At 36.1% G+C, this 21343-nt stretch overlaps 1 protein-coding gene across 1 annotated transcript in view; it reads left to right on the top strand.

Annotated features, from left to right (window-relative positions):
* The window catches only part of POLD3 (DNA polymerase delta 3, accessory subunit), a 55683-nt gene that overhangs the window by 21241 nt on the left and 13099 nt on the right, over positions 1 to 21343 (top strand). Inside the window, exons 7-9 of the mRNA XM_016208454.2 lie at positions 588 to 660; positions 4712 to 4877; positions 6349 to 6452. Coding sequence (XP_016063940.2) covers positions 588 to 660; positions 4712 to 4877; positions 6349 to 6452 — 343 coding nt within the window. The remainder of the gene's footprint in view (positions 1 to 587; positions 661 to 4711; positions 4878 to 6348; positions 6453 to 21343) is intronic.

Below are 21343 nucleotides of genomic sequence, written 5' to 3'. Positions count from 1 at the left end.
GTAAGTCTTCTTTAAAGATACGCCTTTCAGCTCAGAATGGGTAACTAGAAAAGCATTAATAGTTCCAGTGGTAGTAGTTTAATGATACTGTATATAAGGTTCTGATATTTAGTTCTAATTTTTATACTTTAGTTTGAACCCTTTAATTCTTGATATTTTCATCTGAAATAGTCCTTTTTCTTTTGATAGTGCTTCTCACCAAGCTTTGAGCTATTAAGTGGTGGAACCAGTATCAAATCCACTTCTGATGATTACAAATGTAATGTTTTGGAGGTTTTCTCCCCATCATGTACCATACTGCCTCTGCTCTATTTCAATTCTGTCAAACTAAGTAGTTTTTAAATATGCTCAAGAAAAGTTTAGACATATTCGTGGATAATAATTTTATAAGAACTGTGAAAACCTAAGCTTTGGAGATTAACACCCGATACTGGCGGGTCTGGATTTGTTCTTATATCTAATGATATAAAGACTGAACCATCATGACAGTGCACTCTGCTATTGAAGAGATTTTTTTTTTAGGCTGTCTGAAGAGCAGCCTAAACACTAAGAAAAAAAATTGTGTTTTCTCTTTTCTATGCTTTTAGGCATCTTCAGCAGGCAACAAGCCACCAGGGAAAGGGAATGTGATGAGCAATTTTTTTGGAAAAGCTGCTATGAGTAAGCATGTTCTTACCTTCTTTTGACTACTAATACATGAAAATTATTATAATAAATTACTACGTATCTGAGGTTTTACCCATCTAGGATACTACCATGCAGCATTCTTGAATTCTAACATAATTTTCAATATATTGATGAAAGTAACCCAACTAAAACAGTGGATTTAATGGGTGATCTGGGTTCAGTTTAGATCCCATAGAGTATAGTTTATTCTTCCTATTTTTACCTCCTGCCTTGAAAAGAGACATATTTGTTTCATAGAGCTCTTGAAAATGGTGATTAAAACAAAAGGGAGGCTGTTTGGTTAAGCAGTACAGTGTCAGTTTGCCTGGTGTGACCATTGTAACCCCGTCTCCCAAGATCTGCAAAAACAAAGCTTTTGCCTTTCTTTAGTTATTTTTGTAGATTACTCATAGTAATGAACTAGACCTCAGTGTGAATTGGAAGTGCCCAGATAGTATTGTCCATTTAAAAAAAATCTCCGTTATTTAAAAAAATTTCTAAAGAATTCTTTCATATGGAAGGAACCAATAGTCACATATTTTCATACTTCTCATATCAAGTAAACATCCCCTGAGGGTATGTGGCAGAATACCAGGAAGAATGTAGGAGCGGCAGGATAATTATAGCACACTTTTTTTGAGCATCAGTTTTATAAAGATTTTGTGGGGAAGCATTTTATTACGGGCCTATGCAAGCAAAATTAGTTAGAATTCTGCTTTTCCGTGATGGTCAAATTGGTGGTTGGGAGAGGAGTTGGAGTGATGGTTTTTATTTGCCATAAAAGTTATCAGAGAACATTTTTGTGTTCTGAAAGCATAAAGAGAATTTGATACTTTCAGGTTATTGGGAAACATGATTGTATTCTTGCGAGCCCAGTGAACAAAGAGGGCTCCCTACTCCTATGAAAATAGATCATGCTAATTTCACTGGCCTGTGTACAGGCTGGTACTGCTCTGCTCCACTGTACCCGCTTTGATTGTGTGGTTTCTTGGCAGCTTCCATGAGGTTTACATGTACATTTGTTTTTGTTTCTCTGTGTGTTTATAACCTTAATAACCAGTGAAATTTTAAATTATTATTTTTAAAATATGTAAGACATGAATATTTTGCTAACTATAAAAAAAATAAAATCAGCGTCTTCTCCAAGAAAACACCAAATGGCGGATGTCCCTGCTGCTTCTGGAGGGCCTAGAAGGGGGGGGAATCAAACTATATAGAAGTATACACTTATTTATTCATGTGTGTTATTTAGCAAATATTTCTTGGGTACCTGCTATGTGCTTGGCACTATTGTGCATTGGTGGTACAGTGGAGAAAACGTATGCAAACAAGGTTCCTGCCCTCGTGCCCTTATATTCTCCTGGTAGAGACACAAATAAGTACAAAACAATAAAATAGTTAATGATTATAATTGTTAGGTAGAGAGTAAAGGGTATTATGATAGAATGTAATAGAGAAGGAAAACCTGGATAAAATGAAAGAATTCAGTATTTATCTAACAAAAAGAATGGCTTACAAAGTTGATTAACATGATTTTTCGGGGCTGGATGATTAGAGTTAAATTATGAAAATTTTTATTATATTTAACACATAACAAGATCATTACAGTGAAAATGAAGCTTGAGAGTTAGATGGAAAGGTGATTGTGGAGACTTGAACCATTTACATCTTAATGCTGGGTAACCATTGGCAAGGATGTGGAGGAGTTGAACTCATGCATTGCTGTGGGGAATGTAAAATGATATGCTTACTTAAAAAAAAAGTGTGGCAATATTACAAAAAGTTAAATCTAGAGATACCCTGCAGTTCCACTCTCAGGTATCTACTCAAGAATTAAAACTGTATGTCCACACAAAACTTATACACAAGTGTTCATAGCAGCATTATTCATAATAGTTAAAAAAGGAAAGAATCCAAAGGTCCATCATCTGATGAATGGAATAAACAAATGTGGTATAACCACACAATGGAATGTTATTCAGTCAAAAAACAGTGAAGTACTGATACATGCTACAACATGGATGAACCTTGAAACATTGTGAGAAATGAAAGAAGCCAAAAACAAAAGACCATGTGTTGTTTGCTTCCATTTATACAAAATGTCCAGAATATACAAATCTATGGAGACAGAAAGTAGGTTAATGCTTGTCAAGGACTGGGCGTGGTGAAAATGTTCTAAAATTGGATACTGATGATGGTTGCACAAATAAAAACCACTGAATTGTACACTTTAAAAGGGTAAATTTTATGATGTGTGAATTATATTTCAGTAACAAAAACCTTAATGCTTTTTATGTTAAAAAGTTGTGTCATTAGTGACAAAGTCATCATGCTACCTTTCTCTGCTTGAAAAAAGGTTTCATATTTTCTTTAGTATAAAAATGAGATGCTTTTAATTAGTCAGATGATACAAGTAACTTGAACATCCAGGCGATAAGAAGATGTGATTAAATTTTCCTTAACAGTTGTCTGGAATTGTTATAATAAACTACTTCTTTACCAGCTAATTGGCCAATTGTAGTTTCATATATGTATAAATTGGAGTTCCCAAAATGCTGTGAAACCAAGACAGAATAAAACTCTGGATGCTAAATCTGTTTGATCAATGGTATTTTAATTTAGATCAATTTTCTAAAATTGATAGACCTGATATAATAGCTTCTCTTTCCTTAACCCATGAGGTAGGTAGGAAATATATGGAGGTTTTTCCTCCTAATGATGTAATTTTGAAATAGATGCTAACAAAATGATGTAAGTTATGTAATAGAATGCAGAATTTGCATAAACTTTAAAGATACACGTGCAGTGTCATGGAACTTTTTGGAGGTCAGTCAGTGATCCCTGACCCCTTGGAGATACATGTTTACTCTCCTGTATAGTTTGGTGGGAAAGTTTGAGAAGTATTGATACTTGAGAACAGTAGTAGTGAAAATGCAAGAGAGAATGCCACCATGGGGCTGGTGGATTCAACCATTCAGATTTCCCATTTAAATTTAAAAAAAAATAAAACATAAACAGATTGCATGTTATACTTTTACCCATCATCTATTCTTTCAAATAATATACTTTATTTATAAACTATTATACTAAGCTCTGTGGAACAGCCCAAAACTAAGATAGCAATCATTGTTTTTCCTTTTCTGTAGATGGCTTAATCTATTTTATGATGTATAACCAAAACTACTTATTGAAGAGCTTCATGCTGTTTACAACTTCCCGAGTACAGCATATAATTTCTTTATACTTATTCTATAATTTCTCAGATGGCAAGGCCCATCCTGCTTAAATTTTTTTGTCCTCTACAGCAGAGTTGTTCTGTGTTTTTCAGTTTGGGGTAGGGAAAGGGATAAAGACTTTGAGGAGTTAAACTGATTTAAGTTCAAATCCTGGCTCTTATCCATGTGTTTCCTTGAAGTAAATCTCTCTTAATCCCTGTGATAATCTTATAAGTATTACTCCATTTTTTTACAGAGAAAACTGATTTTAGATAAATTAACTTGCCCAGAATGAAGCAGGATTTGAACCAAACTTTTCTGATTCCAAAGTAGTCTTTCAATTATATCATTAAGGTAGTAGGATATAAAAGCATCCAGGCTTAAAAGGATAGAATATAATAGAAAATAAGGTCTTAGTACAAATTTCTCTTGTCACTATTTGTAAGCTGTGTACTCTTGGGGAACATCTTTTAATTCCTCTAACTCTTAGTTTTCTTATCTAGCTAATGAGAATGGTGATACCTCTTAAAGTTGTATTTGTGTTTTTTTTCTAAACCTTGCTTTTACTCTCATTTGCCTTGGGCGCTGTGATATTATGAGAGATTAGCAGGAGGCAGAAATGAGAACAGTTGTAGCTAGAGTGGTAGTTAGAAAGGAGAAATGTTCTTTGACTAGACCATGAGCTCTGTTAGGACAGGGACTGTGTGTTTTTTTAACCCCTTTAGTCTGTGTCCCTAACATATTACCTGACACTTAGTAGACTGTCAAAGGAATAATAGATTAATATTGCATGATGGGATTATACATTGTCTGCTATACTTTATTTGTAGATAAACTAAAAGTCAGTTTGGATTCAGAACAAGCAGTGAAAGAAGAAAAAGGAGTGGAACAACCTCCACTCTCTGTCACAGAACCAAAGCTGGCAGCCCCTACAGGCCTGAAGAAATCCAGCAAAAAAGCAGAGCCTGTTAAGATGCAGCAAAAGGAGAAAAAAAGGTAGGAAAATTTTGTTACTTGTGGAGGAAGAGGGTTTCTGCTGGGGTTAAGAAGGTCTGTCTGGGCTTATTGACAGCAGGCAGTTTTTAGTTGAGCACTAAATCCTACTTAATGGGTTCAGGATACAGTTACATAACCAAAGTGAGGGGAGAAGCTCGATATCTTATCTAGTAAAGTAGACCTAGAATCTGCATTTTAGATAATTTAAAACCCAAAGTCCATTTTTTGGGCCCCATTGATCTAAATCTATTATCTTTTTCTCCTTTATTTTGAATTTGTGGACATGGCATAAGTGTGCCTGATTTTGTGTCTGTTTTTTACTTCAAATTGCAAATGAAAGGTTACTCGTTCCAGTCAAATTTAAGAGAAAAAGTTCTTTGTTTTCTTTTTATATCAATGAGTTTATTTTTCAAGTGGTAAAATGTAATTAGAAAAGAAAATAAAAAGCACACAAGCTGTTAAAAATGGATCCAGGAATTTGAGACACTACCTCATAGTTGGTAGGAATTAGTCTGTTGAAAGAAATTCTAAAGGACACTGTCAGCACTGATAGGCCCAGAAATACTTGACTTTTGTGGCAAGGTTGGGGATACTCTAATAGAAAACATCAACAAAATACTGAAGTTTCAGAGCATCAAGGCTCTGTCCAGTTGGCCTCACCTCTTAGGAACATGTGATATGGGTGGATTAAAATGTCCCAACCATGGGTACAACACTCGTTGATGATTATTGCCAGGAATGCATTCAGTATTTTAGCACTAAGTATAAAATTAACTGTATATTTTTAGTAGATGCCCTTTACCAGATAGAGGAAGTTCTGTTCCTAGTTTGCTGGGAAGTTTTATTATGAATGAGTGTTGAATTTTGACAGGTGCATTTTTTTGTACTTATTGAGTTGATAATACAATGTTTCTGTTAATGTAGTGAATTACATTGATTGGTTTTCAGTTGTTAAACCAACCTTGCATTCTTGGGATAAACCCCAACTTGGTTGTGATGTATTATTTTTTTTATATATTGCTGGATTCTATTTGTTAATATTATAAGGAACTTTTGCCTATGGATCTGGGCCTGGAGTGTTCTTTGTGGGAAGGTTTTTTAAAAAATGAATTTGATTTCTTTAAAGAGAGCTCTTCAAATTGTCTTGTTCTTTTTGGGTCAATTCGGTTGTGTTAATGCCAGTTGAATTATTGAAAGGCCAATAGAAGTAAGAATTTAGGAAGATTCTCAATAATCTGGTAGTAGTTTCCAGTGGTCTGTAGAGAGCTAGAGAAGATTTTTATTCTGGACATCCCATGAGGTAACCTGTTTGTGGTCAGTTAGCCTTAAAAAGAATCCTTATTAGTCTACTTTGACTTTTCTGTCCTCTGAAATTCAGACCATGAATTATGAAGCAAGACCCACAGTAGCATATGAATACTTATAATTTTATTTTGTATAATATGCTTAAATTTTTCCTGGATGGCCACAGGGGGAAGCGAGTGGAGTTCTCTGATGATGAGACAAAAGAAACTGTGAACATGAAGAAAAAGAGAAGACTCAAATTTCCTGAGTCTGATAGCAGTGAAGATGAAGGTGGGCATTGCTGTTAATTTTTGGCTAGTGGGAGTGTCTGTCAGTTCAGGCTGCTATAACAAAAATACCATAGACTGTGTGGCTTAAACAAAAGAAATTTATTCCTCACAGTTTTGAAGGCTGTGAAGTCCAGGATCAAGGTATAGGCTGATTCAGTTCCTGATGAGAGCTTTCTTTCTGGTTTGCAGAACCACCACCATTTTTGCTTTATCCTCAATGGCAAGAAGAGAAATCTTCTTTCTCATGTCTCTAATATAAAGGACCTAATCTCATTCATTAGGGCTCTACTCTCTTGACTCAATTACTTCCCCAAATTCCCACTTCCAAGGACTATCACATTAGGGATTGGGGCTTCAACATACAAATTTGGGGGGGACACATTCAGTTCACAGCAGGGGTCAATTCTTCTGATGGTCAAAATGCTAAAAAGTAATTAATTATGGGTGACAACTACACTAGTAATCCTAGCATTGAGAGACATATAGCACCTATTTCTGTTTAAAATTTATTTTAGCCTTTTGACCAGAACTATCATTTTCATGTAATTTGCTAAAATAACAGATACAAAGGTAAAGAGAATAAGTATTATTAAAATATATATCATCAAATATATTTTCTTTTTAGTTTTTTAAATTCTATTTTTCAGTTATAGTTTACATTCAATATTATTTTGTATTAGTTTCAGGTGTACAGCATAGTGGTTAGACAAAAATATACTTTACAAAGTGGTCCTCCAATATTTCAAGTACCCACCTGGCATTGTATAAAATTATTACAATATTAACTATATTCCCTTTTCTGAACTTTACATCCCCAGGACAATTTTGTGACTACCAATTGTAGTTATTAATCCCTTCACCTTTTTCACCCAGCCCCACAAACACCACCACCACCACCACCACCATCACCACCATCCTTGCACTGCCCCCAACCCCCAACCATGTTTGTTCTCTATGTCTATGAGTCTGTTTTTATTTTGTTTATTCATTTATTTTACTCTTTAGATTCCACATATAAGTGAAATCATATGGTATTTGTCTTTCTCTGTCTGACTTATTTCACTTAGCACAATTCTCTCTAGGTCCATGCTGTTGCAAATGGTAGGGTTTCATTTTTTATGGCCAAGTAATATTTCATTGTTTATATGTACCACTACTTATTTTATCTACTTGTGCGTTGTTGAGCACTTAAGTTGCTTTCGTATCTTGGCTATTAAAGATAATGCTACAGTGAACATAGGGGTGCATATATTCTTTCAAATTAGGATTTTGAATTTCTTTGGATATATACCCAGAGTGGAATCGCTAAGTCATAAGGTAGTTCCATTTTTAATTTTTTGAAGAACCTCCATACTGTTTTCCATAGTGGCTGTACCAATCTGCATTCCCACCAGCATTGAATTAGGGTTCCCTTTTCTCCACATCCTTGCCAGCACTTGTTAGCACTTGTTTGTTGATTTGTTGGTGGTAGCCATTCTGACAGGTGTGTGTGAGGTGATATCTCGTTTTAATTTGCATTTCTCTGATGATTAATGATGTTGAGCATCTTTTCATATATATCTATTGGCCAACTGTATGTCCTTTTTGGAGAAGTGTCAATTTAGGTCCTCTACCCATTTTTTAAATTAGATTATTTTATTTTTTTAGTGTTGAGTTGTATGAGTTCTTTATAAATTTTGGATATTAACCCCTTATCGGATATATCATTGGTGAATAACTTCTCCCATTCAGTAGGTTGTCTTTTTGTTTTGTTGATAGTTTTCTTCACTGTGCAAAAACTTTTTAGTTTCATGTAGCTCCATTCATTTATTTTTTCTTTTGTTTCCCTTGCCTTAGGAGATATATAAAAACAAAATATTGCTAATAGAAATGTCAGCGATTTTATTGCCTATGTTTTCTTCTCGGGGTTTTAGGTTTCAAGTTTTACACTTAAGTCGTTACTGCATTTTAAGGTTATAATTATGTGTTATAAGGTTATAATTATAAGGTTATGTATATGGTGTAGAAGGTGGTCTGGTTTCATTCATTGCATGTATCTGTCCAATTTTCCCAAAACCATTTATTGAATTGACTGTCTTTATCCCATTGTATGTTCTTGCTATATTAATTGACCATATAGGCATTGGTTCATTTCTGGGCTCTCTGTTCTGTTCCATTGATCTTTGTGTCTGTTTTTATGTCAGAACCATGCCATTTTGATTATTATGGCCTTGTAGTGTAGTTTGATATCAAAACCTCTGACTTTGTTCTTTCTCAAGATTACTCTGGCTTTGTGGGGTCTTTTGTGGTTTTATATAAATTTTTGGATTGCTAGTTCTAGTTTTGTGAAAAATGCCACTGGTATTTTGATAGGGATTGTGTGGAAACTATAGATTGCTTTAGGTATTATGGACATTTTAATAATGTTTAGTCTTCCTATCCGTGAGCATGGTATATGTTTCTATTTATTTGCATCTTTTCTTTCTTCAGTGTCTTATAATTTTCCAAGTACAGGTCTTTTACCACTTTGGTTAAATTTATTCCTAGGTATTTTATTTTATTTTGTTTCCCTTTCTAATAGTTCAGCAATTTTCAACCTTTTTCATTTCATGGCACACATAAACTAATTATTAAATTCAGAAGCACACCAAAAAATATATTTTTTGCCGATCTGACAGAAAAAAATAAGTATAATTTTGATTTATTCACACTGGATGGCTACTATGTGTTGGCTGTTGTCATTTTTTAAATTTGAAAATCTAGGGGAAAAGAGTTCAGTGCCCCTGACTCAATAGTCAGGTATTGCATGTTTTAAAATTCTTGTAGCACACTGGTTGAAAACTGCTATGATAGTTCATTATTGGTATATAAAAATGCTACTGATTTCTGAATATTTATTTGTATCCTGCTGCTTTACTGAAATTATCAGTTGTTTTTTGGTGGAATCTTTAGGATTCTCTGTATATATAGTATCATGTCATCTGCAAATAATGACAATTTTACTTCTTCCTTTCCAGTTTGGATGCCTTTTATTTCTTCTTCTTGCCTAATTGGTGTGGCTAGAACTTCCACTACTAATGCTGAATAAGAGCAGTGTCTTATTCCTGATCTTAAGGGAAATGCTTTTAGTTTTTCCCCACTGAGTGCGATTTTAGCTGTGAGTTTGTCATATGGTTTTTATTTTGTTGAGGTATGTTCCCTCTATTCCCACTTTGCTGAGAGTTTTTATCATAAATGCATACTAGATTTTGTCAAATGCTTTTTCTGCATTATTGATATGATTATGTGATTTTTATTCTTCAGTTTGTTTATGTGGTATATCACTTTAATTGATTTGTGGATATTGTACCAACCTTGCATCCCAGGAATAAATCTCACTGTACCATGGTGTATGATCTATTTAATGTATTACTGAATTTGGTTTGCTAATATTTTGTAGAGGATATTTTGCATCTAAGTTCATTAGTGATATTGGCCTATAATTTTCTTTCTTTGTAGTATCTTTATGTGGTTTTGGAATTAAGATAATGCTGGCCTTGTAAAAAGGTTGGGAGTTTTCCCTCCTCTTGAATTTTTTTGGATTAGTTCAAGAAGGATAGGTATTATTTCTTTGAAAGTTTGGTAAAATTCACCTGTGAAGCCATCTGATCTAGGATTTTCTTTTGCTAGGAGTTTTTTGATTTGGCTTCAATTTCATTAATTATAATTGGTCTGTTCAGATTTTCTGTTTCTTCTTGATTCAGTTTTGGAAGATTGTAGATTGTATTTTTCTAGGAATTTATTAATTTCTTCCAGATTGTCCAATTTGTTGGCATATAGTTCATAATATTTTCTCATAATACTTTGTATTTCTGTGGTGTCAGTTGTTACTTCTCTTCTTTCATTTCTGATTTTATTTATTTGGGTCCTCTCTTTTTCTTGATGAGTCTGGTTAAAGGTTTATTAGTCTTTTTTAACTTTTCAAAGAACCAGCTCTTGGTTTCATTTATCTTTGTTGTTGTTTTAAGACTATTTTGTTTGTCTCCACTCTGATCTTTATTATTTCCTTTCTTCTCCCTTAGGCTTTGTTGTTCTTTTTTTGGTTGCTTTAGTTGTAAGGTAAGATTGTTTATTTGAGATTTTTCATGTTTCTTGAGGTACGCCTATGGTGCTATGAATTTCCCTCTTAGGACTGCTTTCACTGTGTCCCATAGATTTAGAGTTGTATTCTCACTTGTCTCATGGTTTCTTTTGATTTCTTCCTTGATCTCATTGTTAACCCATTCATTGTTTGGTAGCATGTTATTTAGCCTCCATGTGTTTGTGTGTTTTTCCTTTCTCCCCCCTTGTAATTGATTTCTACTTTCATACCATTGTGGTTGTAGAGAAGACACGTGATATAGTTTCAATCTTCTTAATTTATTGAGACTTTTGTGTCCTAACATGTGGTCTATCCTGGAAAATGTTCCATGTGCACTTGAAAAGAATGTAAACTCTGTTGCTTTGGTGTGAAATGCTCTAAAAATATCAATTAAATCCATTTGGTCTACTGTGTCATTTAAGGCTGCTGTTTCTTGTTGATTTTATGTCTAGATGATCTATTCATTGATGTCAATAGTGTGTTGAAGTCTCCACTATTACTGTATTACTGTCGGTCTCTTCTTGTATGCCCAATATTTGATTTATATATTTCAGTGCTCCTATGTTGGGTACATGGGTTATGTCCTCTTGTTGGATTAATCCCTTTATCATTATGTCTTTCTTTGTCTCTAACTATAGCCTTTGTTTTAAAATCTATTTTGTCTGATATAAGTATTGCTACCCCAGCTCTTTTTTTGTTTCCATTTGCATATCTTTTTCCATCCCTTTACTTTCAGTCTGTGTGCATCTTTTGATCTGAAGTGAGTGCCTTGTAGACAGCATATTGTAAGAGTCTTCTGTGCTTATCCATTCAGCTACCCTATGTCTTTTGATTATAGCATTTAGTCTATTTATATTTAAAGTGATTATTTATAGGTATGTACTTATTGCCATTTTATTATTCATATTTATGTTTCTTTTTTTTCCTTAAAGAAGTCCCTTTAACATTTCTCGTAATACTGGTTTGGTGGTAATGAACTCCTTTAGCCTTTTTAAAGTTTTTGGGTCTGGGAACCTATTTCACCTTAAATTTTAAATGATAGCCTTGTTGGATAGAGTAGTCTTGGATGCAGGTACTTGCTTTTCATTACTTTGAATACTTCATGCCATTCCCTCTGGCCTGTAGCATTTCTGTTGAGAAATCAGCTGACAGACTTATGGGTAATTGTAGGCTCAATTGTAGGTAACTGTCTTTCTCTTGCTGTTTTTTATTTTTATTTTTATTTTTTGTTCAAAATATTACAGATGTCCCTTTTTCACTCCAATGACCCATTCCACCCCATCCCATCCCCCTCCCCAGTCCCTCTCCACACCATTTTCCATGTCCTTGGGTTGTACATATATGCATATATGCTCTTTGGTTAATCTCTCCCACTCTACCTACCCACCCTCCTCCATCCCTCTGAGATTCGTCAAACTGATCTATGCTTCCAGGTTATTGAATCATTTCTGTTCATCAGTTTATTAAGTTCTTTAGATTCCACATATAAGTGAGATCATGTGATGTTTGTCTTTCTCTGTCTGGCTTATTTCGCTTAGCATAATATTCTCCAGATCCTTCCATACTGTCCCAAATGGTATGAGATCCTTGTTCTTTACAGCTGTGTAGTATTCCATGGTGTAAACGTCCCACAGCTTTTTAATCCACTCATCTACTGATGGGCACTTGGGCTATTTCCATATCTTAGCTATTATAAATTGTGCTGCTGTGAACATAGGGGTGCATATATTCTTTCTGATTAATGTTTCAGAATTCTTGGGATATATTCATAGAAGTGGGATCACTAGGTCAAAAGGTAGCTCCATTTTTAATTTTTTGAGGAACCTCCATACTGTTTTCCATAGTGGCTGCACCAGTCTGCATTCCCACCAGCAGTATACTGGGGTTCCCCTTTCTCCACATCCCCACCAGCACATGTCGTTTGTTGATTTGTTGATGGTAGCCATTCTTACAGGTGTGAAGTGATACCTCATTGTGGTTTTAATTTGCATCTCTCTGATAATTAGCAACGTTGAGCATTTTCTCATATGCCTCTTGGCCATCTGTATGTCCTTTTTGGAGAAGTGTCTACTTAGGTCCTTTGCCCATTTTTCAATTGGATTGTTTGTCTTCCTCTTGCTGAGTAGTTTGAGTTCTTTGTACACTTTGGAAATTAGCCCCTTATCAGATACATCCTTGGCAAATATGTTTTCCCAGACTGTGGGGTTCCTTTGTATTTTGAGGCTGTTTTCTTTTGCTGTGCAGAAGCTTTTTAGTTTGATGTAGTCCCATATGTTTATTTTTTTCTTTTGTTTCTTTTGCCCTAGGAGATGTATCAGTAAACATTCCACTACGTAAGATGTCTGTGACTTTATTGCCTATGTTTCTTCCAGGATTTTATAGTTTTGTGACTTACATTTAAGTCTTTTATCCATTTTGAGTTTATTTTTGTGTGTGGTGAAAGTTGGTAGTCTAGTTTCACTTTTTTGCATGTACCTGTCTAATTTTCCCAGCACCACTTATTGAAGAGACTGTCTTTTCTCCATTGTATCCTCTTGCCTCCTTTGTCAAATATTAACTGACCATAATGGCTTGGGTCTATTTCTGGGGTCTCTGTTCTGTTCCATTGGTTTATATGTCTGGTGTTATACCATTACCAGGCTGTTTTGATTTCATTGGCTTTGTAGTACAGTTTTATATCTGGTAAAGTGATCCCTCCCACTCTGTTCTTTTTTCTCAAGATGGCTGCAGCTATTCGGGGTCTTTTTTGGTTCCATATAAATTTTAAAAATGTTTGTTCTAGGTCTGCGAAATATGCTGTTGGTATTTTAATAGGAATTGCATTGAATCTATAAATTGCTTTGGGTAGTACGGATATTTTAATGATATTCTTCCAATCCATGAACATGGTATATTCTTCCACTTGTTTATATCTTCCTCTATTTCTTTTTTCAGTGTCCTGTAGTTTTCCGAGTACAGGTCTTTTACATCCTTGGTTAAGTTTATTCCTAGGTATCTTATTTTTTTAAGTTGCAGTGGTAAATGGTATTGCTTTTTTAGTTTCTCTTTCTGGTAGTTCATTGTTGGTGTATAAGAATGCCACCAATTTCCAGATGTTGATTTTGTATTCTGCTACCTTGCGGAATTCGTTTATCAAACCTAGTAGTACTTTGATGTAGTCTTTAGGGTTTTCTGATTAGCTAGTATTTTGTTGAGGATTTTAGCATCTATGTTCATCAGGGATATTGGCCTGTAATTTTTTTTTCTTTATAGTGTCTTTATCTGGTTTGGGATTAGGATGATGCTGGCCTCATAAAAAGAGTTTGGGAGTTTTCCCTCCTCTTGAATTTTCTGGAATAGTTTGTGTAGAATAGGTGTTAATTCTTCTTTGAATGTTTGGTAAAACTCGCCTGTAAATCCATCTGGTCCCAGACTTTTGTTTGCTGAGAGTTTTTTATTACTGCTTCAGTTTCATTAGTTGTTATTGGCCTATTCAGGTTTTCTGCCTCTTCTTGATTCAGCTTTGGAAGATTGTATGCTTCTAGGAATTTGTCCATTTCACCCATGTTGTCCAGTTTGTTGGCATATAGTTGCTCATAGTATTTTCTTACAATCCTTTGTATTTCTGTTGGGTCGGTTATTATATTGCCTCTTTCATTTCTGATTTTATTTATTTGGGTCCTCTATTTCTTAGTGAGTCTGGCTAAAGGTGCATCAGTCTTATTTATCTTTTCAAAGAACGAGCTCTTGCTTCATTTATTTTTTTTTTAGGCTCTATGACATTTATTTCTGCTCTGATCTTTGTTATTTCCTTCCTTCTACTTCCTGGAGGCTTTTCTTGCTGCTCTTGTTCTAGTTCTTTTTTTTTTTTTTTTTTAAATATATCTTTATTGATTTCAGAGAGAGGAAAGGAGAGGGAGAGAGATAGAAACATCAATGATGAGAGAGTCATTGATCGAGCCCACGACCTGGGCATGTGCCCTGACCGGGAATCGAACCCCGATCGCCTGGATCCTAGGTCGACGCTCAACCGCTGAGCCACGCCTGGCCGGGCATTGTTCTAGTTCTTTTAGTTGTTGTGTTAGATGGTTTATTAGAGCTTTTTCTTGTTTCTTAAGGTAGGCCTGTACTGCTACTAACTTTCCTCTCAGGACAGCTTTCTCTGTATCCCATAGATTTTGGGTTGTTGTCTGTTCATTTTCATTTTTTCCCAAGAAGTTTTATTTCTTCCTTGATCTCATTGGTAACCCATTCATTGTTTAATAACATGCTATTTAGCCTCCATGTGTTTGAATATTTTTGAGTTTTTTTATAGTGGTTGATTTCTAGTTTCATGGCATTGTGATCCAAGAGGATGCTTGATATGATTTCAGTCTTCTTGCATTTGTAGAGACTTGCCCTATATCCTAACAAGTGGCCTATTTTTGAGAATGTTCCATGTGCACTTGAGAAGAGTGTGTATTCTGCTGCTTTGGGATGAAATGTTCTGTAAATGTCAATTAAAGCCATTTGATCTAGTGAGTCACTTAAGGTCTGTGTTTTCCTGTTGATTTTTTGTCTTGATGATCTGTCCAGTGCTGACAGTGGGGTGTTAAAGTATCCCACTATGATTGTGTTGCTGTCAATCTCCCCCTTAAAGTTCTCCAAGAAATTTTTTATATATTTAGGTGTTTCTATATTGGGTGCATATATGTTTATAAGGGTTATTTCCTCCTGTTGGATTGATCCCTTTAGTATTATGTAGTGACCATCATTGTCTCTTGTTATGGTCTTTATTTTGAAGTCTATTTTGTCAGAAATAAGTATTGCTACTCCAGCTTTTTTTTCCTTTCCATTTGCATGGAATATTTTATTCCATCCCTTCACTTTTAGCCTGTGTGAATCTTTTGCTGTCAAGTTGGACTCTTGTAGACAGCATATATTTGGGTCCTGTTTTCTTATCCATTTAGCTAATCTGTGTCTTTTGATTGGACCATTTATTCCATTTACATTTAAGGTTACTATTGATATGTACTTATTTAATGCCTTTTTTCCCTTTTGTGCTGATGTACCGTTCTCTCACTATTCTTTCTTTGTCTTAGAGCAGTCCTTTTACCATTTTTTGGAATGCTGGTTTTGTGGTACTGAACTCCTTTAGCCTTTTTTTTGTCTCGGAAGCTCTTTATTTCACCTTCAATTTTAAATGATAGCCTTGCTGGATAAAGCAATCTTGGTTGCATGTTCCTGCTTTTCATTACTTTGAGAACTTCGTGCTACTCCCTTCTGGCCTGAAGAGTTTCTGTTAAGAGATCCCATGTCAGCCTTATGGGGTTTCCCTTGTAGGTCACTGCTTGTCTCTCTCTTGCAGCCCTTAATCTCTCTTTGTCCTTGACATTTGTCATTTTAATTATGATGTGTCTTGGAGTGGTTCTCTTTTGGTCCTTCTTATGTGGAACCCTCTGTACTTCCTGAACTTGTATGGCTTTCTCCCTCGCCAGCATAGGGAAGGTTTCTGTCATTATTTCCTCCATCAAGTTCTCTATCCCTTGCTCTCTTTCCTCTCCCTCTGGTATTTCTATAATGTGAATGTTGTTTCACTTCATGTTGTTGTCCCAAAGCTCCCTTAGACTGTCCTCATGCTTTTTAAGTGTTTTTCTTTTTGCTGCTCTGATTGTTTTTTCCTACCTAATCTTCTAAGTCACTTATTCTGTCCTCTGCTTCATTGAGCCTGCTTTTAATTCCTTCCAGTGTATTCTTTTTTATTTATTTATTTTTTAAATATCTTTATTGATTTCAGAGAGAGGAAAGGAGAGGGAGAGAGAGAGATAGAAACATCAATGATGAGAGAGTCATTGATTGGTTGCCTAGCCTGCAACTCGGGCATGTGCCCTGACCGGGAATCGAACCCCTATCGCCTGGATCCTAGGTCGATGCTCAACCGCTGAGCCACTCCTGGCCGGGCTTCCAGTGTATTCTTGATATCAGATATAGTATTCTTTATTTCTGCCTGGTTCTTTTTTATGATATGTATCTCTTTTTTTCATGTTTTTACTAAGTTTCTTGACCTTACCATGCGGTGCCTTGTTGTTCTCATTAATTTCTTTGAGCATCTTTATAACCATTCCTATGAACTCTATTTCTGATAATTTGCTTAATTCTATCTCATTGAAGTCTTTTTCTGGCTGTTTTTCCTTTTCTTTAGTTTGGGGGTTGTGTCTTTCTCTTGCTGTTTTTAAGATTTCTCTTTGTCTTTAAGCTTTTCCATTTTAAGTATGATGTTTCTTGGTGTGGGCCTCTTTGGGTTCTTTTTGTTTGGGACTCTGCACTTCCTGGACTTGTGCGCCTTTTTTCTTCACCAGGTTAGGAAAGTTTTCTGTCTTTATTTCTTCAAATAGGTCCTCAATTCCTTTGTCTTTCTCTTTTCCTGCAGTGCTCCTATAATGCAGATGTTATGCTTAATGTTGTCCTTGAGGTTCCTTAAACTCATTTGAAAAAACTCTTTTTTTCTTTTGCTGTTATGATTGTGTATTTTCTGTTACTTTGTCTTCCAAATCGCTGATTTGATCCTCTGCTTCATCTCATCTGCTGTTGATTCCTTCTAGTGTATTCTTCACTTCTGACTGGCTCTTTTGTGTTTTCTATGGCCTTTTTTTATGCTTACTGTCTCTCTTAAAGTTCTCACTGAGTTCATTCATTCATCCCCTAAGTTCCTTGAGCATCTTAATAATCATTGTAAAGTTATTGCTCCATTTCACTTATTTCTTTTTCTGGGGATTTCTCTTGTTCTTTCATTTGGGGCATGTTCCTTTGTCTCCCCATTTTGGCTGCTTCTCTGTATTTGTTTCTGTGTATTAGGTACATCTACTGTGTCCTGTGGGGCTCTGTGGTGCAGTCTCTCTGATCACCTGAGCTAGGTGCTCCAGGAATGTCCCCTGTGTGGGTTATGTCAACCCTCCTGTTGTATTTTAGTCTTGATTGCTGTTTGCCTGTTTGTGGGTGAGGTTGGTCCTCAGGCTGACTGGCTATGAGGATTCACCCTGACCACAGTGCATGAGCTGGTGTTTGGGGGCTTATTCCATGAAGTGGAATACAGCCCATCAGGGCATCAGGGCCTGCTGAGATCTCCTTTTGGGTGTGCTGCTTGTGGAACTGGGTTGTGCTTTGATGTTTTCTGAAGCCAGCTACTATATGTGTTGGTTCTGGGCTTCTTGGGAGGGACTCTAGTGCAGATTGATGTCACTGGTTAACTCTGGGTTACCTGTGAGAAGCTACAAAGTAATCCACGGTTGGTGGCTGCCTCTGCGGGTGTAGGTGCATGTGGGAGGGCCCAAGCTTCATACTGAGGCCTGCTTCCACCAGTACTGAGCCTGAGGCAGGTCAGAAAAAGGCCCACGGTACCCCAAGATCTGGCTTTCCATACGATATAGGTAAAACCATGCTAAGATGAAGAATCTGTGGTGTCATCGTTGAAAGAGAGTGACATCATGGGCCCTTTCAGTTTTAGATTGTGGATACTGTTGTAAGATCAACAGACTAAGGGCAAAGATTCTCATCTAGAAAATTAATGTGCCTTTTAAAAGAATATTAAGTATTCTAAGAGCCAAAATCTCTTTCCAAATTGTATAAATGAAAGTGTATAGGAAGAGAAGGAGGCTTAAGAGAAAGACCCTTGGTTTGAACTGATATGCCAGATGACTTCTACCCTGAAAAGCCTGCTTTGAGAACCAGGGGTGAAAAGTTTGAGTTGTTGTAGTTGTTTCTCCATGAGTTCATGCCATAATGAGTATAAGACATTTTAGGTAATTGAAGGGGAGGGAAGAACGCTAGTCCAAAGGAATTCAGTATCACATAAGAGGACGTAGACACAAACAAATTGATGCGAAGAGAGATTAAAGAAGAAAAGTGAATGAAAATAAAAAAGAGCCTGCTATGCTGTTGGACAAAACTAAACTCATTAGTCTCTACTTTTACCAGAAACTGCTATAACAACTGAAAATGATAACAGAAGTCCTCTAAAAGGGGGTATTAGGTCAAACATATCCCCTGCTTTTGAGTGGAAAAAAAATTTCTGTATAGATGACAGTAATGCAAAAGAAAGGAATAGACCTAAGAAATTTTACAAAAGGTTGAATCTGGTTAAGACAGAGGTACATCTTTGACTCTTCCATGGATTTAGATCCCCCTAGTCATGCTTATATGTTAAAGTTATGGCCTCTATCCTGTGAGACGTACAGTGCCCACCAGAGCCATGGTTTTTAATGAATCCTTGGAATGGGTAAGAAGAAGGCATTGTGGGCATCTCAGAGGGGCAGTTGCTATCTACTCATTCCATGTCATTTATCAAAATGCTTTGGCCCAGCTGGCATGGCTCAGTGGTTGAGCATCAACCTGTGATCCAGGAGATCACAGTTCGATTTCCAGTCAGGGCACATACCTGGGTTTCAATTCCCAGTGGGGTGTGTGCAGGAGGCAGCCGATCAATGACTCTTTCTCATCATTGTTGTTTCTCTCTCCCTTCTTCTCTCTGAAATCACTAAAAACAACATATTTACCAAGAAAAAGATATTATTAAAAAAATGCTTTGACCATGACTACTTAAAGGAAAATTCCCAAGTGTGTTGATGAAACAACCATCAAGGAACATTCTGACCAATTAAGAGTTGAGAAAATAGAGACAACTCTATGCAGACACATGGGAAAATAATTAGGAAGTAACTTAGGGAATATGTGTTAATTGAAACAGTCTTCCCTATTTCCATCCAGGAAAAGAACTTGGGGAAGATTCTGGAAAAGTCTTTGAAGCCATGAGCCTAATGTACATTAAAAAGGGAAACTAGATACTGTAGTATTAGTGAAGGAGTCAGCTCTAAGTCAGGAATTACTGTGGTTGATTGAGCACTCATTGCATACTTTTGAAATAATCTCTGTGATTCTGATCCTTAGCCCACAACAATTATACCCATGGGTGATTTGAAATATGAGTGAGGTTATTTAGTTTGGAAAGGAACAAGAAGAAATGTGATAGAGATGGACAACCTATAGTAACAGATGATATAAAGCAGAGGCTCTCAGATTTTTTTTTCTGGCAAAGATAATTTTTGGCATCTGACTAAATTTATAAACCATGGCCATTTTACTCCTAAATTTCTTTGTCTCAAAGCCATTGGGATTTTATTTTAAACCTTTCCACAGTCTCTAATCTATTATTGTTTTATTCCTGTTACACTGAATATGTGCTATTAGTTTAGTATGCCATTTTAAGCTTGAAATTAGCAAATGAGCAGCAAGAGTGGACTTTATGGCAGGGGCTTTGGAGTCAGACAGACTGAGTTTAAATTTTACCTCTACCACTTACTGTGTGACACTTTAGACAGATTACTTAACTTCTTCAATTCCTTGTTTTCTCATCTCTAAAATGGAGATATTATTAGAAACTGTGTAGGCTTTTTATGAACACCAAATAAGATGATGTGGCAAAAGTGCCAGGACAGTGCTTGACACAGACTAGGTTTTTGTTGTTACCCCATTTTCCCGTTGAGGTGGTCAATAAGTACCAATAGTAAATATGTACCTAGTACCTTCTCTCAGAAAATTCCCAGCCTCACATCCTTAACTCTTTACTAAGAGACTATCCTTTCTTCCCTCCCTGGCAGATCAGCACCTTTAGCAATTCTATATATGCTCTTTGTAAAGCAAGAAAAGGCTGGACCCAGAAAGAAGTAACATTAAGAACTATACACTGCTAGGAAGAAATAGTTTTAACTAATATGTTTGCTTTTGCTAAACATTTTCAGTCCTTGTAGATTGCTTATAGAGAATGTTAAGCAAATGACCCTCCTTTTGAAGGTTAAGATAGGTAGTAAAAAAATTTCCTAGGAAGCTGTGAATGATTTCCAAGAATTCTAATTAACAATCTCTGCCAGAAAACTCTGATAAACAGTGGTTATCTTGCTGGATCCCTGAAATTAGTTTTACCACAGTCTTATCTGCTCCCAACAAAGGGTGCTTTCCTGGGGAAGGTGATATTTCACTACTTGAGTGTTTTTCATCTGAAAAACTGAAAACTGTTACAGATATACAGGGTGGAGCAAAAGTAGGTTTACAATTGTTTGTATGGAAAATAATACAATAAGAATAAACTCTTTTCACACACTCACAACTGTAAACCTACTTTTACCCCACCCTGTATTTAAGTTACACCAGTGCACCCTAGCTGGTGTGGCTCGGTTGGCTGGAGTGTTGTCCTGTATACCAAAAGGTTGTGGGTTCAATTCCTGGTCAGGGCACATACCCAGGTCGTGGGTTCGATCTGATTGGAGTGCATACAAAAGGCAACTGATTGATGTTTCCTTTTCACATCACTGTGAGAACTAAAATCGATAACAACATATTCTCTGGTGAGGATTAAAAATAAATAAGGAAAAATAAATTATACCAGTACATCAAACATTCCATATGCTTATGTCACTAAAAGTATATTGAGGGAGAATGCAAGGCTTGATAATAAAGACTAAGGCAGACAGACTTGGATTCTAGCATGAATGTGGGCGTGCTTGTGTTTTTAATGTCTTTGAATGAACCTCAGTTGTTTAATTTTTTTTTTTTTTAATCCTCACCCGAGAATATTTTTTCCATTGCTTTTCGGGGGGGGGGGGAGGGGGGAGACATCGATGTGAGAGACACTGATTTGTTGCCTCCTGCAGGTGCCCCTACTGGGGCGGGGGATCCAGCCTGTAACCGAGGTACATTCCCTTGGCCAGAATTCAACCGGGACTCTTCAGTCTGCAGGCCAAGGTTCTAACCACTGAACCAAATGGGATAAGGCAAACCTTACT

This window comes from Miniopterus natalensis, chromosome 11 (assembly GCF_054644295.1).
Source record: "Miniopterus natalensis isolate mMinNat1 chromosome 11, mMinNat1.hap1, whole genome shotgun sequence".
Taxonomy (NCBI): domain Eukaryota; kingdom Metazoa; phylum Chordata; class Mammalia; order Chiroptera; family Miniopteridae; genus Miniopterus; species Miniopterus natalensis.
The sequence above is the reverse complement of the archived record's forward strand: the minus strand, read 5'-3'. Positions and strand labels throughout refer to the sequence as shown.